We start from the raw sequence: 19085 nt of genomic DNA, 5'->3' as shown, positions 1-19085 counted from the left end.
TCTCATTTAGATTACTGTAATGCACTCTACATGGGGCTTCACTTGAAAAGTGTTCAGAAATGACAGCTAGTGCACAATTCAGCAGACACTGATGTGCATGAATCACATAACGCCAGTCTCAAAACAGCTTCCCTGGCTTCTTCTTTGCTTCTGAGCCCAATTCAAGGTGATGGTTCTTCCTTGTAAAGACCTAATAGTAAAGCCCTTGGACAGGTAATATGGGAGGCTGCTGCCTCCCGTATAAACTTGTAAGCCCTGTGTGTAAGCTTCCCAGAGGTATCTGTCTACTCCTGGAAGCAGAATGCTGGACTAGCCCCCAGGGCTCTTCCTATGTTTTTAAGAGGGCAGGCGGCTGCTAAAGTAGGGCGTGAGTAGGCAGAGCTGCCAAACGTCTTTCCTGGAAAGGAAACGATAAACACTGCTTTGAGGCTAAGAGTCCCAGAGTTTCATATATCGCACTGCAACAGGTTTCCTATTGAAAGAAAACAATTAGATAACTGAAGCACAGTTTTAACGAGAGCTATTAGTTCAGTGATGTTATCCTAATGAAACAAAAGACGTTTTGCTAGATTTACCTTTCTTTGTTCTCCTCCTAAGCCTGAACACCCCTGTAGAATTTCCAACAGAGTTTTGAGCCTGGCAGATGAAGTGGCTGCTTAAATCCTCTTTGGTTACTTTCATCAGCTTGAAAACATGACTAAAGGTTTGGCCTTCTAGTCCCTTTGGATGAACCCTAAACAGAATAATGCTTCTGTTATCCATTAGCAACATTCATGCTTGCCTATTTAAAGAAGGCCTTGATGCCCACCAACAAATACATGTTTATATGGTGTTTAGCAGGCTGCCCTGACTTCCACAATGGGGGTGACGCAAAGTGAGAAATATGAGGGTAGACGCATACCCACCATCCGCAGGGAACTCCAGCTTACACAAAAGAGGAATTCCCCTGGAGTTTAACCAAGGTGATCATGTAGGAGCCACCATATTTGGTTTATTTATTACATTTACCGCTCACCCATCCTCCAAGAATCTCAAGATAGTATACATAATCCCTTCCTATTTGAACCCTACAGCATCCTATTGTATGTGGCAGGTTAGGCTCAGAGATCATGACATGCTCAAGGCCATACAGTACTTAGGCCTAGTCCAACAGTCTAACAACTATGCCCCACCAGGGATACTTGATATCAGGGATGGGAATCCTCCATCCCGTGGGCCAGATACGGCCCATGGGGTTCCCCCTCTGGCCCACCAGCTTCTCACCCAGCCCCCTCCCCCATGCATTGTCCAATTCTCAGTGTTAAGAGAAATGCTATTGTTCAAGGTGTGCTCACTCCCCCCTCCCCTGGTCCCACGGTTGTCTCTGATCAAATAGGCTTTGCCGATTATTTATTTGCAGAACTTGTAGTATTCCACAGGCAATTCTGTTCTCTTATAAAAATATTGCTGGTCTCTCACCAACTTTGGACCTCATTATACTTCCTAGTTCAGTGTGTTTGCTTCTGTATGCAAAAAAATTAAATAGGATTCACGGTTGGGAAAAGATCACCAAGGCTGAAGTGGGGAAAGAGAGAGATCCTGACTGCACACTGGAGAAGAGGAAACTGAGGATTAGCCTTCATCAACGCCTTCTAGTTACACCTCCATTTTCATGGGGCAGTATCCTAAGCTACCCAAGCACCAGCAGAACCTTCTGCTGGTGCAACAGGAACTAGCGGTTTCTGAAACAAATGTAAAAATAGGAGAATGCTTTTTTCGGGAATGGGGCACATCAGCAGATCTCACAGAAGGGAGCTCTACTGACTAGTCCTGATCCAGAAATGAGTATTTCTGCTAATTTCCAGGGTTGCAACAGAACCAGTCAAGGCGCAGCGGTGGGATGGGACACTGCCCATGGTGTGTTCCCAGAGGAATCTGGAATTTCCTTTTTTTTGTTGCTAACACTATAACAATAGGTTTCTTCTTGCTGTTGGATATTTTCCCTACCATTTTTGCTGCACCAGTTGTATACTTTTGTTGGTTTTTCTGAACCATTGCATTGAAGATGAAGCCCTCATTTCAAAACCAAACTGTGCTTTGCATTCCAGCTCAAGCGGTTGCCCTGAGGAGAAAAAGAAAAGGGCGGGGCACACACATAAAAATCAATAGGCCCATCTTCCAAAACTGAATGTGGACGTATTTTAGAACAGTTTGAAAATGGTGGTATGATCATGTAATCATTTATTTATGTATTTATTTATTTACAATATTTGTATACTGCTCCACATCAGAAGATTTTGGAGCAGTGAACAAAAAAGATAAAAGAATAAAACACTAGGTTAAAACAGTTAAAACATTTTTTAAAAAGACAAATTCCAATAAGGTCGAATTTAATAAACTGCAGCTGGTCACACAAGGAAGGCTTCTCGAAATAGCAGTGTCTTCAGGAGACACTGGAAGGAACACAACATTGGCGCCTACCTGACCTACAAAGGCAGGGAATTCCCGGAAGGGGGCCACCACACTGAAGGCTCTTTTCCTGGTGGACTCCAACTGGGCCATGGGTCCATTTAGAATCACCAGGAACATACCCTCTGATGACTTCAGTGACCAGGCAGGTTGGTAATTACACAGCATTTGATAACTGGCAGCTCAGTGCATTAACCAACATCGTTGAAAAGCATTGCGATTTGAGAAAACATTGGCTGATATCAAAGTTTTAACTATCTGATTGATTGATTGATTGATTGATTGAAAATTATACCCAGCCCTTCCAATGTAAACATACCTGGCCATTCCCATGTTCACGGCACCTTACAGCAGGTTAAAACAACCACAAAATCACAGAAAATGCAAACAATAAAAGACACAGTAAAACATTCACAGTAGTTAAAAACAACTTTAAAAGTGTCAGTCCACAAAATGTCCTTGAACCAGCTGGTCAAATGCCTGCCAGAATTTTTTTTTAAATGTCTTAAGTGGGCAGCAGGAGGAGGGACCAAACAGACCTTCTGAAGTAGGGAGTTCCATAACCTAGAGCAGCCATAGAGAAGGCCCCATCTAACATCCCAGTTAGGCACAACTCTGTCACTATCAGGATCTTAAGGCTCATATGAGACAAGACTATATTTTAGGTATCCAGCCCAATCCATTTACAACTTTAAGCTAACAGCACTTTGTACTGTTGGTTATTACCTCGAGTCACACATAGAACTGTGATGCTGCATTCACACTCACAAGTCATCACAATGCTGCGATCATCAAGTGATGGCCATGCATGTGTGAACCAGTTCATAGATTACAGTAAATGTTACACTTTTTCTGGAGGTACTGTCTTTCAGTAATCTGTCCTTGCACTCAGTAAACAATGGAATCACTATCTGTGATATCATTTATCAAGTTTTTAAATAGAAAGCAATCCAAAAGGACTTCTCCGATGTACTTTCAGTCCAGTCCAGGAAAGTGTGGGCAGACGAACTGTGGAAAGGCTTTAACCTTTAGATGTAGCACAGGGAATACTTCTTGTTACAGTGTTGTATTTGTACATCCTTTACTCTTACATCAATAAGTGTGTGTGTGTGTGTGTGTGTGTGTATATATGGCAGTATCCAATGTTGCCACTGCACTCCCACTGATCCTGTTGTGCCAGCGGGACCCACCACTAGCACACTGGAGAGTTAGTGCTTCCTAGAGTAACAGTGGAAATGCTTGTTTCCAAATTGGTACAGGTCAGTGGAGCTCCCTTTTGCAAGCTCCATTGGTATGTCCTGATCTGGAAATGAGCATTTCTACTTGTTTCCAATTGCCTTAAGAACTGCTAGCTCCCACTGCGCTAGCAGTGGATCCCACTGGTGCACGGGTAACACAGGATATTAACCATCACCTTCCAGTTTGCAAACCAAATTAAAAATGGAACCAGCTTACCAGGTTCTACTTCCAGAATTGTCACATCACTGGGATCCAGAACCTTTGGAGGATTCATAGTGTCTTTTGCTACAATATAAAAAGTGGGATGTCAAAAGTATGAAGTCTGTTCAGGGCTTCTCAATGACCTTTTTACTCATAGAATCTATGGCCAGCTTAAAATATTATCATTTACAAGTGGAAATCCATGAGAAATCACAGGCTATTCACACAACACACTAACCCACACTCAGTGTTTGAATGTGGGTTGTGGTTGAACCATGAGTAAATGTGTTATCTGAACCCAAGGCATTTTCTGCAGGGTGGCTTGTTAACCAGCCTGAACAACCTAACATCAACCCAGGGGTTCTCAAGGTGGCTTGTTTGAGAAAAACAAGCCACACTGCATGGTCTGCAGAAAATGTCCTGGGTTCAGACAACATGGGAACCCATAGTTCAACAAACAACCCACACTCAACCACTGAGTGTGGGTTAGCATGTTACGCAAACTCAGTTAATACGGTTTTCATTTGCTGGAGAAATGGAAGGGCACCAAACAGCTATTGGTGGACTACATTATGAGCAGTCCTTTCTTCTTAGTCCTTTGGTTGGGCAGCTGTATGTGCAATAAAGTATCCACTTTCAATTAGAATGAATTCAGCACAGGGGTTGAAGGGAAAACATACTCATTCCAGCTCATGCTTCAGTGGTAGAACTCTGTTTGTTTGTTTTTGAATATATTCCTTGGCCACCTTTCAGGACAATGGTCTTCCCAAGGTGGCTTGTGATATAAAACACTAAAATTCCATACCAAATTATAAAAGCACCTTACATTTAACTAGTTTTAAAATAAGCCATTTAAACGAAAATACAATTCCGAAGATTGAACTGCAGCAAATACTGTAAAACTTCTTCAACTAAAAGCCAAAGAGAGCAAACATTCACCAACACTGCAACTGGAGATTGCTGTTAAAATACAGGTTCTGTTTCCACTGAGTAGGTCCACTGCAATCGAGCCTACTATGGCAAGAGGAATTATGGGACAACCCTGGCACTTGACTAAATACGGTGACATCAGTGATGATGAGACAATTCACCCCATGACACCTACACAATTCTTGGCATTTTAAAGGATAGTCTTTTGAATACATTATTAAGTATTTTTCCAGAGTATTTCCTAGCCCTACTGCTTAGCACTTTAAAAGAAAATTAAGTGTCAATATTGATTAAGGCTGTCACATCTCTGGCAGCTATATCCCAGCCTTTCAGAATGTCGTCTTTCTGTGTTGTTTATTTATTTGCTTGGCAGGATGTCTATGCTTGCACATACAGCCCCACACCCCACACCCCCACACACACTTCTCCCATTTTGAGATGGGCTTGAAGGGGCAAACTGGCATTTATCACCCAGGAATGCTAGTCCTCCTGCAGCAAGACTCCTCCCTACTCTGCCTAACGTTTCAATAGATATTACAGTTGAGCTACAGGACTGGGCTGCCCCAATGGCAAAGTGGATAGTCCATCTTAAAAAGAATTGTCTGTGTGCAACCTTGTAAATGTTTGCCTTTGGCCACATGCCCACTGCTGGAAGGCAGCCCCTGAGAGTGTCTCCAAAACTGAATTCAGCCCTTGAGCTGGAAGCAGTTCACCACCACCCCTGTGGTAAAGCCTTCCAGGACCATGACTGAGCCCAGCCCCTTCTGGAAATGAGAATGAGAAGTGAGGCTCATTCCTGACCCAGGTTGATTGCTGGACTCTCCTCCTAACTGATATCTGCAGCAGCAGTTACTACCTCCAGTGTTCCTATAGCAACTCTCCATTTGCTGTGTTTACTTTTTAAATGCCAGTCTGTTCATTTTCTGATTTTTTTCCCCTCCTGTAGCAAATATACATGCCATGACCTTTCAACAGAAACCACACGATACAATTTCTGAATACCAACTAATAAAATCACATTCACACATTCAATAAAGATGGGTGAATCTGTATTAGTACACATTTTTCTAACTGTACAGTATGTCCCGAAATGGATTCTGAGTACACAGTAACTTTCAAATAAATTGGATTAATAGAGAGAGAGAGTGTGTGTGTGTGTGTGTGTATGTGTGTGTATATATATAGAGAGAGAGAGAGAAAGAGAGAGAGAGAGAGACTGGAATGACAGAGGGAAATGACCTGCTAACCTTGTTTAATTTTAGCTAACCAACTTCTAGCTAACCTTGTTTAATTTTAAAAAATAGAAGTGAGACACTAAATGGGAATCATATGATGTAACAGGAAATTAAATAAATAAATAAAACATTACATTATATATTATACTATGTCACTGCCAGAATATATAGCAGTACATCAGAACATTTAGTATGCCAAATGTATGGTGACTTACAGATGATGGTTATGTCTACTATTGTTCTCATTCTCCAGTGGGTATTGTTGTCAAGCAACATGTAATCACATATATAAGTGCCATTATCTTTGTCATAGACAGAACGGAATTCTATTTTATCTTGCTTAAATTTCAGGCCTGGTCTTATGTCCTTTCGAAGTCTTACTTTCATTCCATTCTAAAGGGAGAGAAAGAAAAGAGAAGAACCGCCCACCTTACATTAGATTGTAAAACAGGAGTTGGCAACTGGCAAGGGCTGAACCTAGTGCCCTGATCCAGCCTCTGCCTCTCCCATGCCACATTACCACCCAGCCCCTCTCTTACATGTTCACTTCCTAATTTCTGAAAAGGCTCAGGAGAATCAGAGGGAGGAATAGGGGCATTCCTCCCCCACCCCCTTGCTGGCCTGCTCCTATCTCTTTCCTTCTTGTCCCCCTAAGACAAAATGGCTCAGAAAGATGGAAGAGGCATAGGGGTTCTCACATAAAGAGAAATCCTCCTTTTCTCATTTCCGTGCTGCTCTCACCACCCACCCACTAACTCCCATACGCACCATTTTGAAACCAAAAACAGATACAGCAATTAAACAGCCTGGTGTACAAAACCTCAAAATGTTAGTTTCAACCAATTACACTACAGGAAAGCAAGTCTTTCCACCTGATCCCATCCCACCCCAAATATCTGTCATTGCATATGAATGCAACTCTGATAGAAATGAATAAATAAAGTGTCTTTGTGTTTATCGCTCCAAAGATAATGACCCTTACCTTGTACCATTTAACCGATGAGTGCTGAAGATTACTGTAGCAATTTTTCCCTGGGCAAGCAATAGATGCTCCTTGTTCAACTAAGAGGTACCTGTTACTCACAATGTCACCTGAACAATTTGCCATCTCCTTTGTCTGAACAACTATGAAAATAGTGACACATGGCAATTTCTTCCCCCTGTGTAACACAAAAAGGAGCTCAGGTGAAATTATCCAGAGAAGCTTAGATCCTGTGAAGGCAACAGGGAGGCAAATAGGGTATATTTTGAAAATTGAAATGTCTTGTTAATATAGCCAAATAGATATTATAGTCATAATGTACCACTGCATCCTAAGATCAAAGAGGGATGTTCCATTTGTAGGGGATAAGAAATGGGGCTTTTTGTAAGGGCTAGGAAATGGGGCTTTCCTATCCCTCCTCCACAGTGCTCACAGCACCTCTGAAAGAGCGGTTCTGGAGGATTAAGGGACCCTTGCAAATAGCGTAAGATACAGCACAGCACATGGATCTGCAGATGGAGAGGGGCATTGATGGAAATTGCAAAATCTCCTTTTGTGGGAGGGGAAACACCCTTCCAATCTACTCTAGACACCTTTGGATCCTAGCCTATGAATTTAGCACTGTCTCTCATTTCAAAGGTATGACTAATTCATGTAAATGATGAGGAAATGATAATTTATGATGCGATATTTAGATTAAAAATATTTCTTCTGACTGGTGGATGATGAATAACTAATTTGTAAAATTTTGTTTTAAATAGAAATATGTTTTAAATTATCCAGATAATTTATCAGATTAAAAATTAAAAAGCAGAATATTATTTCATTTAGAATGTAAGTCTGTAGGCAGAGTTCGTGTTTGATTTTATAGTTGTACAATATTTAACGGGATGATAGAACTATCTTCGGAGCCCCTTGAGAGAAGAAGGGTGGGATATAATCTTTTTAAGGGCATGATCCAGCCCAAATTAAACACATGAATTCCAATTGATTGATTATCTGTGCCCTTCTGACAGCTAAAAGACTGATATTACAACACCGGAAGGATGAATGCTCAGCTCGTATAACGCAATGCAATGCATTGAAGACTTACAACACTTTCAACATTTGAACAGGTGGTGTATTGACCTGCAAATGGATACTTATTTGGATATTTGGTATGCATTTGTTGAAGTTTATGTATAGATCTTAGAAACCTATATTTTCTCATATATATATATATATATATTTGAAATATTTATACATTGAAATTGATATATTCAAATCTATGTAGCCACATATTTTTCTATTTTTCTTTTCTTTTGTTGAAATTTTACAATAAAATAAGTTTTTTTAAAGGTTCATGCTTAAATTTCATCCATTGAAATCAATTAAGTTTAAAAGTGTTCAAGTTTGGCTAGTTATGAACATCCTTGGTAATGAGGACATAATGCTGCTAATGATAAAGTAAATAAACCCCTTGTAGGATTTTCAAAATATTAGGGGGGGGGAGAGATTTTTAGGTCTTCTGTAACAGCAACAAACCTATTCATGCAGATGTATGTTCCAGAATGTTGAAGTTTGATTGGATAAAACCAGAGGAAATTCCCCTGAAGCGTGGGGTTGGTGTGTTCATTACGGAGAAGCCTTGTGACTCCTCCATTGCTTGATTGCCAGTACCACTGCACCTGGCTTTCATAGAGACGAGAAGAGTTGAAAATGGAGGCAGGGTCTTTAGATGGTAAGTCACACGATACAGCAAATTTCTGGCCACTCATCGCCCGGAACCTCACATCAGGGTGCTTGTGCAGACATCCTGAAAAAGATTTAAAAGATGCATATGATTCAAGGAAAGAAAGAGCCATGATGAGTAACCATAATCAGTGCATTTATTCTTCCATGCAAAGCTAGTGAGTTTAGATGCCTTGTAGGTGAGAAGGGATCAGACTTTCAGCTAAGACCCATCAGCCATCAAAACTGGCTATTGCCATGTGATCTTAGGTCACCCCTCCCTGATAACCAGCACTTGTTCTCAGGTACATAGGAACCTAAGATGCTGCCTTTTACCAATATCAGTATTGTCTAGCGTCAGTGTGGTGTAGTGGTTAGAGTGTTGGACTGGGACTCAAGAGATCTGGGTTCTAGTCCCCACTCCACCATGAAGCTCACTGGGTGACTTTGGGTGAGTCACTGACTCTCGGCCTAACCTATCTCACAGGGTTGTTGTGAGGATTAAATGTAGAGGTGGAGGAACTTATATGCCACCTTTGGCTCCTTGAAGGAAAGGCAGGATATAAATGTAACAAATAAGTAGAGTATTTCCATTTGGCAGTGACATTGAGATGGGCCTTCTCTGCAGCGGAGCCTGCTCTGTGGAAGAAAGTCTGTGCTTTTGCATTTGCCATGGAAAAGAGTTCTAGTTGCACCTTGCTAACCATGGAGGAGTCACATATTTCAAGGCCGCATCACATCAAAATATGCCTCTACAGAAAGGCCAATTTTTAACATTGTATGTAGGTCATCTTTGAACACACAACAACAAACCCACAATTTATAGTAGGGGTTAACTGAAGGTTGTTGAACCCTTGAATAACCCACAATAACCAGGTTCAGATGACATGGCACAACCCCTGATGGGCCTTATCGGCGGTTGTGCAATCACAATGGGGGCTGCACATGCCCAGCCCATTCTGCAGCTCCTTGTGGGTTAAATAACCTACAAAGCGCCGGCCGTGTCATGTGAACTGGCCCTGTGCCCTGAGACAATGAGCATTTGACGTGTGCCAAGAAGCAGCCTAACATGGTCTTACCTGCAACATTAATATCTCTTGCTTCTGCTCTGTTCATTAGCAACAGGAAGAGCCAGCAAAATATTAGCATTGCTTCCTAACATTGCACTTCTTCAGTCTTCGGCAAAGAGCTTCCACGGCAAGCAGAATATTTTTCCCTGGGAAAGTTTTCTGTAGCTGTAAAATGAAAAAAATGAAAAAAAAGGAAATGGTCAACTACCTTTAAAAATAACTTGTCCCAGGCAGCTTCTCAATGGGAAGCTTGCCCAGGTAAGCAAGAGTCTTTTACAGTCAATGGAAAGAGGCTTCCTGTAAAGAAAGGATAATAGCTGCAGCTCAGGCAGACTCATGGAGATCCTTGTAGCTTCCCTATAACGCCAGCTGGGACTCTCCATCCTTAGCAGAGATTTTGAGACTCAGCCTTGGCACTCCCAAAGCATCCCCCTCACAATGGCCATTTTCCCTTTGGCAGCATCTCTTAGGGCCAATCTAGACTTACGGTTTTTTACGCTTCTGATGAGGCGTCATTCCCCTCCTTTCACATTACACTCTCTCTGTTTCATATTGGAACCGCAATTTCCCACTGCCCTGTTACCGCTTTCATTACCCTGATATCCCGTGATTTCCGAGTAGATTTCATTCATGTGCTCTGCTCTTCCACTTCCATTACTGTTTTTGGCCTGTAATTCCCCTCCCACGCCTGTCTATATACGGCTGTGTTTGTATTTCCCTCCTGTCCAATCACAGCTCTCAACACCCCCATCTGGTCTTCCGGCTACTGATAGCATAGCTTCCTCAGCACTGGAAGCTTTATCACTAACACAAGCAAAGGGCTGGATGTGTGCCTGCTTGTCTGATCTTGGAAACTCAGCAGGGTCAGCCCTGGTCAGTATTTGGATGGGAGACCGCCTGGGAATCAGGCTTCCTGTACTGAGCAGGGGGTTGTTCTATCCCTTCAAATGAAACTAACTTTTACCTCCTTCTATCCCCTGCTTTGGCTTATTTTTTTTAAAAAAATTAAGGGATTATCTTTGAATCTTCAAAGAATCGTAGCTTTCCAGCCCGATTTCTCTGCACGCTTGCCCAACACACACACACATCCAAGCAGACAGTCATCACTATTCACAGACTAACATCAATAAAAATGTCCGTGGACAATTTTAACATCATCTCATGAGTGGCGGACAAAAACAGGGCAGTCTTTGAAGCTTCAAAGACACGAACACCCCCCCCCATCCCAAACCTGAGCATCTCCTGCCTCTACATTTCTCAATCGGATGGAGAACAGGGTAAAATGCCTCCCTGCAATGAAGGGAGACACATCTGATCCCCCACCCCACCAAGCTCAGAAGCGATGTCTTTTGTTGTTTCAGAGCACCCTATTAAGTTCAATGGGGCTTACTGGAGGGTTGCAGACTTACAGGTTGACCTTATGTCTACTCAGAAGTAAGTCCCATTGAGTTCAATGTGGCTTACTCCCAAGTAAGTAAGTGCCCAGGATTGGGGCCATGAGAAAACAGTATGGCGGGAGTTAAGCTACCAGGAGAAGGGGGGTAAGGCGGGGTAAGAGAGCGTGTATAAAGGCAGTCAGTTGTGATCCTGCATTTAAAATGGAAGCAGAAACCCCATTTTAAATGCAGGATTTTAGGCTGGTAGAAGGTCCATATTTTTCAACTTCAGTCCATGGAAGCAGATGTGGTCTGTGATTGGGTACTGGTTTTGTGGGTCTCCCCTTTAAAAATCATATGAAATTATGAGGATCCCTTTTTTGATTTTATGTACCCTTGTTTTACCCAGCACTTCCCAACAGATTGGGTCACTGGGTGGATGGGGGAGTCTTCTTTTTCAGCCAAGCAGGAGAAAGCCTTCAAAGTTATGATTTCACTGGCTACTTAGAGCACAATCCTATGCATGTTTAGGCAGAACAAAGTCCTAGGATTGTGCCGTTCATGCAATTCATCTGGTAGAGCTTGGCATCTTTTAAGATATTTTTTTAAAGCAGTTGCTTTAGGCACTACTGCTTGGGTGGGAAAGCAGTGTCTGTCACCTCCAAATCAGAAGGCAATTTGCTTTCAATGGGATTTCCCTCCATGGCGGACAAAAACAGGGCAGTCTTCGAAGCTTCGAGGTTTTGAAGATGCAAGCAGCCCCCCCCCCAACCCGAGCACTGGGGTGCTACCACAGCTGCCCCTCTTCCTCGCACCAGCTGTCAAGGGCTGGCATGGAGAAAAGCACCTTGGCAGGCACCCCCCAGCCTCTCTCTTTGGCCTTCTCTAGAGTAGGCCAGGGAGAGAGCACTGTGCTGCCACCGGCGCCAGCTGTCAAGGGCTGGCGTGGGGAAAAGAGCCTTGGCAGACACCCCCCAGCCTCTTGCCCTGGCCTCCAGCAGGTGGGGGGAGGGCATAAGTGCCTCCTTCTCCCCCCCCCACCTGCTACAGCGGTGGTGGCAAAGGACAAGGTGGTCGTTTTCCGTAAGGCCAGGAAAACTGTTGGAAAACGACCAGCCTCTCCTGAGCCACTGCCGCTGTAGCAATGATGGGGGGAGGATGAGAGGCGCTACCTTCTTCCCCTGTTCTTGCTGAGGGAACTGGGGTCGGTCAGGTCGGGCATAGTGGCAACGTCTTGCCAGGCTTCGAGCCCCAATCAGATGCTTGCGCCTTCCCTACACACACAGGGATAGAGGAAGAGAGGGACGGTGGGCGGGGAATTGGCAGAAACAGGAAAAGTTACTGCTCCTCCAATGAGAGCTGCCTTCTTTAAGAGCAGGAAAAGAGCATAGCGCTTGAGTGTGAACTGTGCTTGTGCATTCAATGACATACTGGAACGGGGAAACAGAAAGTGTGAATAATCACGTTTTAATGTGATGGCATTTAACTCAGCAGTCTACCGACTTCAGTGCACTAGCACACACAATGTAGATCCAGCCTTAGGGCCAAAACAGACACTTTAAGGGTGCAATCCTGTGCATGTTTCGACAGAAAAAAAAAAGTCCTACAAGTTCCAGCATGCTCCAGCCAGGAATGCTGGGAGCTGTCAAAACATGCATAGGATTGCACTCTAAATCTGCATCTAGCAGCTACTTCTTTTGTTTCTTTTTACTGTAGGGTAGGAAAAGGACCCCTGATCCAGATCTTAAAAGCCCTCCTAGCTCCCCACACTAGGGTTGTCATCTGAATCAGGGCCCCTGCATCTACTCTAGAGTAAAAATGATCAAAAGACGCAGCTGCTTGACTCAGATTTACAGTACTGTCTGGTTTGGCCCTTAGAAACCTTTCTTAAAAAGGAGGGAAGGGAAGTTAACCTCTCGTCTGGATTACTGCAATGCATTATAAGTGGGGCTGCCTTTCAAAATGGACCAGACACTTCAGCTAGTCCAAAATAGGACAGCAAGATTATTAACAGAGACTGGCCAATGAGATCACATTACACCAGTGCTTTTCCAGCTGCACTGGCTGCCAGTCCATTTGCAGGCCCAGTTCAAAGTATTAACATTCAAAGCCCTAAACAGCTTGGGGCCAGGGTATCGGAAGGATCGTCTCCTCCCATATGTACCTGCCTGGACCCTAAAATAATCCTCAGCAGCCCTTCTCCCGGAGCTCCCGCCAAAGGAAGTGAGGGAGGTGGCTACCAGGAAGAGGGCCTTTTCTGCTGTGGCACCCCAGCTGTGGAATGAGCTCCCTAGAGAGGTTCTCCTGGCACCTACGTTGTACTCCTTCCGGAGCCAGATGAAGACCTTTTTATTCTCCCAGTATTTTAGATTCCTAATCTGGTAAAGCTCTGGTGTTTAAAATCTGTATTTTAAACTTCTGCATTGCTCCTAGGTTTTATTCTGGTTGTACTGTTATATTGTGGTTTTAAGCTTTCATATTTTATATTGTTTTATGCTGCACTCACAGTTTTAATTTTTGTGAACCACCCAGAGAGCTTTGGCTATTGGATGGTATAGAGAGAGAGAGAGAGAGAGAGAGAGAGATAGCTCCATCCCACTCCCTAGCCACTCAACAGTTCCATCCTGTAAAAATAGCCAAAATGGCCCTCCCCATTTCACTGGCCCTGAATTAGAAAAAGGTTCTATATAATTACGAAGATTAGTTATTGATCCTCCTAGATTACAAAGAAATATTTTACTAGCAGACATAGCAGCCTCTTTACCTGCCATTCAAGGTTATCTTTGGATATGGGATGGCATTTTTAGCAAATTCCCTCAAAATAGTGATAAAATATCCTAGAAATCAACTGTAATCCTACGGTAGAATCCTACACATCTACTCAGAACTAAGTCACAGTGATTTGCAGCCTTACAGTGTAATCCTAAACACACACACACACAGGAGTAAGTCTCATTGAACTAAATGGGGTTTACTTGCAAGTAGACATGTATACAGATACTGAAGCTGAAGCTCAAATATTTTGGCCACCTAATGCGAAGAGAAAACTCACTGGAAAAGACCCTGATGCTGGGAAAGATTGAAGGCAAAAGGAGAAGGGGACAGCAGAGGATGAGATGGCTAGATAACATCGCTGATGCAATGAATATGAACTTGAGCACACTCCGGGAGAGAGTGGAGGACAGGAAGGCCTGGCGTGCTATGGTCCATGGGGTCACGAAGAGTTGGACACGACTGAACAACAACAGACATGTACAAGTTTCCACTGTTAGTTTCTGATGGTGAAATGATGATACATATGGTGCACTAGATTACCAAACCACTATTTCAGATGCAGAGTATCTGTTGCAATGCAATATTTGAGTACAATGATGAAAGGACGTGCTTAATTTGAATTAGAAATGAAAATCTTCATGATATAACCGGATTAGTGGGGTGGGGTGGGGGGAGACACTATTTATTTAGATAAGAACCTAAGAACATAAGAACATAAGAAGAGCCATGCTGGATCAGACCAAGGGTCCATCTAGTCCAGGATTCTGTTCACACAGTGGCCAACCAGCTGTCGACAGGAGACCCACAAGCAGGACATGAGCGCAACAGCCCCCTCCGACCCATGTTCCCCAGCAACTGGTGTATGTAGGCATACTGCCTCTGATACTGGAAATAGCATACAGCCATCAGGACGAGTAGCCATTGATAGCCTGCATGAATTTGTTCAATCCCCTTTTAAACCTATCCAAATTGGTGGTTATCACTACATCTTGTGGAAATGAATTCCATGGTTTAAGTATGCACTGTGTGAAGAACTATTTCCTTTGATCTGTCCTGAATCTCCCACCAATCAGCTTCATGGGATGACCTCAGGTTCTAGTATTATAAGAGAAGGGAAAAATGCCTCTCTATCCACTTTCTCCAGATCACACATAATTTTGTACACCTCTAAAGTTCGTCTTTATGTAACACATACAATTACACATAGATACCTGGTTTCACCTCAGACTTTCTAGCCCTAGTAAAAAACACTGGGATATTAGGTTAAACTAATTAATATTGTAGCACTTACCACTGAAATAGTGATATTTCCTTTGCAGAAATCCTTGAAGTTGCTTATAGAAAGAAATTTGAAGAGCACAAAAACACATATAGTAGGCATTAAAGTGATTGTCAGTGGCTAAATAGAAAGCAGAAGTAGACATTCAGAGAAAAAGGCAAGAACTATAAACTTCTTCAAATTAGAAAGGTTTGCTTAAATCATCCATGAACGAGAGTATTGCAGAATTTGTACCTGAAAGGAGATTGCTATCTGAATAAAAATCTTACCTCTGCATGCCACCAGATGTGATAAGAGCTGTGGTTAGCTCTGAATAAGGCGTGTGAGTTTCCTTTCAGAGTTTCCTTTGTCTCAATGTCATCATTTCTTCCTCTCCTTGTACACATTTCCGGCAACTGTTCTTGTAAAAAGGGAGGGGAAAAGTGACACAGCATTTGAATAAAAATAACAACAGCATTATTCATTATTTTTATTAGTATTTGTTTACTGAAAAGTTCTCAAGGTTATTACAATAGGGAAACACTCCCCCACACCCGGCACCCTTGACCCTTCCCAGTTTTGCAGTTGGTAATACGGGACAAATAAGCTTTCATTTTTCAAGCTCTTTCCCATTCCAGCCTTATTCCCTTCCTCCTGCTCCCATCCTTCCTGTCAGGTCACCCAAAGTAGCATGTGTTTAGTACTGACTCTTGGAAGTTGTACTAACTCCAGAGCCGTATCTAAAAATGTATCCAGAGGGAAAAGGCATGGCATGGAGCTACTGAGCAGTTTTCTCTCACTCCTGCTCTTTCATAGCTGGCCAATAAATTATGCAGTTGATTCCAGAGCTGGATCCACAGGATAGCCAAGGAGCCCATGCCTCCAACTGTCACTGCAGTTTAAAGAGGCAGTGTGAGAGAGGTTTCCATTTGTCTGCTCCACTTCTTTCATGTAAGACAGCCATCCCCAATCTGGTGCCCTCTAGAAGTTTTGGACTACAACACCCATTACCCCTGACCACTGGCATGCTGGCTGGAGTTCATGGAAATTGTAATCTAAAACGTCTGGAGGACATTAAGGGAATATTCCACCCACTCTCCTGCTGTTACTTCCCCAGCAACTGGTTTTCCTTGGCATACTGCAAAAATTAGAGTTTTGTTGTGTACTTGCTAGCACTGCTCCCTCCATCGCCAAGGATGTTTTGTTGCCCGAGACATGTTGCTGAGGCAGAGCAGCAAATGGTGCCCCCCACCAGTTAAGGTGAATAGTGCCTGGGTTTGGCACTTGAGGCAGGAAATCCCACGAGTACCTCTCTCCCTCCCTGGATGTAAAAAAAAGTAAGTCAGACTTAGAGTAGACCCACTGAAATCATTGGGTAATCTACGGTAAGGATGCCTAAGACTGGATCTAATGCAATAATAATTCAATAATTAATATGTTGCTGCCTTTTCACAACACCCAAAATCTGCTGCTTGAAGTGGCTGCCTCACTCTACCTAACGGTAGGGCTGGCTCTGTTCATCACATCCCTGTCAGCCCAGCCCCACTGCCGTCCAAACAATGTAGAGGAATGTCTGGTGGGGGGAACCTGCTCTATGCATGCAAGCTCCCCAACATGATTTAGAACCATGATCACACTTCCCATCATGCAATTGAAATTGCATGAAGGCTGAAGGCCTGATTCGGGCTTTAGCCATTTCTCATGGGGAAGATGCTCTCCAGCCTGCAATCAGCCCTCCCCAACCTGGTGCCCTCCAGATGTTTTGGACTTCAACTCTCATAAGCCCCAGCCAGCATGGCCAATGCTCAGGAATCTTGGGAGTTGTCCTCTAAAACATCTGGGGGGGCACCAGGTTGGGGAAGGCTGCACTTGATCATTTGAGTTGTCCTTTTCTTCAGCTTTTCTAACTCTACAACTTTTTGAGATGGGAGAACTAGAACTCTACACAGTATTCCAAATGTGGCTATACCATTGATTTATATAAAGGCATTATGATGCTGGCAGTTTTACTTTCAGTCCCTTTTCTTAATAATCCCTAGCTTGACCATTGCATTTTCACAGCTGCCAGACACTGAGATGATGTTTAAAATAAGCTATCTGCCATGACCTTCAGATCTCTTTGCTAGTGACCACCAGTTTCCAGCCTCCATTTCACTTTTTTTTTTTGCCCCCCGTGCACATTACTTTACACTGAAGAAACTCACTTGCCGCTTTCCCCCCCAGTCCAGTTTCCATCTAGTTTAGAGAGATCGTTTTGGAGGTCTGAAAAATTGGTGTCATCTGACAATTTGGACAGCTCACTGCTCAGCCCTAACTCCAGATCATTTCTGAACAGGCCAAATAGCACTGGTCCTTCCAGGGCAGATCCTTGGAGGCCTTGCTTCGTCCTTCCTTCCACTGCAAGAACTGCCCGTTTTTACTTCCACATCCTGTTCTTTAACCAACTACTGATCCATAAATCACAATTGTGTCAGGTGACTCATAGGAAATTCTGGATAAGCTGCCTTCTGTCAGCACAGCAGTAGGAAGAAGAGCTAATTCTAATTTGTGTCCTCAGTGGCTGGTCTGGTTGCAATCTTCTGCAATTCCCCCCTTATCCGGGCCTATACTGCTAACATGAGCAGGCCAAAATAGACATATTTAAACTAATGTCTGTTTGGCCCTCATGAAAAAAGACACACATTTGTGTATCTAGTGTCTATGCCTCTTTTTTCTACTCTAGAGTAGGTGCAGGGCCTCCAATCCAGATTGGGACCCTAGGGGGAGTAGGGGTCTTTCTAAGGTCCATATTGGGGCCCCTGTGCTTACTTTAGTGTAAAAATGAAAAGGAAAAAAAAAGATATAGCTGCTAGACACCAATTTAAAATCATATCTGTTTTGGCCTGTTTTGGTTCTGAGGGATTCTGTGTGTGGGTTCCAGCCACCCTTTGCTGGGGATACTGTTTTCTGTGACTTCCCCACTTTCCACCCTGCTGTTAGTCCCCAGCCCAGAGATCCCATCACCTTACCTTTCTAATGCAAGGGACTGTCAAGGGAGAGGGGGAGGGTTGCGCAGCGGTGGAGGGCAGGAACTTCTTTTTTATTACTTTTCCACAAACTCCCCAATTTCTGCAAATCACAGCTGTAATTTTAACAAATTGCAAATCTAATTTGCGCAAATTTTGGCCATAATTTACACAAATTGCAGTTCCTCTTTCTTGGTGACGTGTAAGCGTCCACCCTAGACCTGACTCAGATTTTACTTTGGGCTCAGGCTCTGTCTACACAAGCTAAACCTGGTCAGGCAGTCATGAAAGATGGTGGCCCTCCATCTACCAGAATTTGATACTGAATACTAAATCTGTTGTAATCAAACCATATTCTGCTTGGACCACTTCTCTGCATTTCTGTGGTTCCCTAAAGAATCTCACAGCATGCTGCAATTGAAGCCATAGCTACACCTTCGCAGAGAACAAGCCTAGGACCACCCTAATAGCTCACTAGATAGACATCTGAGATGGAAAACAATGAGGACTGGGGGTTTTCCTGAAAGGAGAAAATGAAGCATTAGGTAAGATTTGCCTTGTGGGAGCCTGCAAAATCATGACAACAGCCAAAAAAGTGGGCAGGCAGGACTAGAACTCACAACTCACACCCCACATAACAGCTCTCTAGACAGTCATGAGTTCTTCCCCAGTTGTTCACCCCACAGACCCAGCCTCACGCATCTGGATTGCAGGGGTTCTATAGGCAGGTGTGGCCAAGTGGAGTAGCACAGGTCAAGCACACTGTTAATTTGGTCCTGTTTAACTTCAGAACCTAAACCAATTGGGTTCGAGACACCCCGGTGAGTAACCAAGCTAAGTCCAAACAGGCAAACTT

General features: G+C 43.4%; 1 protein-coding gene across 1 annotated transcript in view; it reads right to left on the bottom strand.

The window, feature by feature from the left end:
* IL18RAP (interleukin 18 receptor accessory protein) overlaps positions 1 to 15640 on the bottom strand; it is a 30389-nt gene extending 14749 nt beyond the window's left edge. The window contains exons 1-8 of the mRNA XM_084844456.1: positions 15515 to 15640; positions 9825 to 9980; positions 8560 to 8830; positions 7036 to 7213; positions 6269 to 6446; positions 3904 to 3972; positions 1987 to 2101; positions 576 to 733 (exon numbers count right to left, since the gene is read on the bottom strand). Of these exons, the coding sequence (XP_084700582.1) occupies positions 576 to 733; positions 1987 to 2101; positions 3904 to 3972; positions 6269 to 6446; positions 7036 to 7213; positions 8560 to 8830; positions 9825 to 9894 (1039 nt within the window). The 5' untranslated portion in view covers positions 9895 to 9980; positions 15515 to 15640. The remainder of the gene's footprint in view (positions 1 to 575; positions 734 to 1986; positions 2102 to 3903; positions 3973 to 6268; positions 6447 to 7035; positions 7214 to 8559; positions 8831 to 9824; positions 9981 to 15514) is intronic.
* Between the last annotated feature and the right edge of the window lie 3445 nt (positions 15641 to 19085).

The sequence above is a fragment of the Heloderma suspectum genome, chromosome 3, assembly GCF_057233095.1.
Source record: "Heloderma suspectum isolate Gila_16-S chromosome 3, 16-S_ref, whole genome shotgun sequence".
NCBI lineage: Eukaryota > Metazoa > Chordata > Lepidosauria > Squamata > Helodermatidae > Heloderma > Heloderma suspectum.
This window is presented reverse-complemented; position numbering and strand designations above follow the sequence as displayed.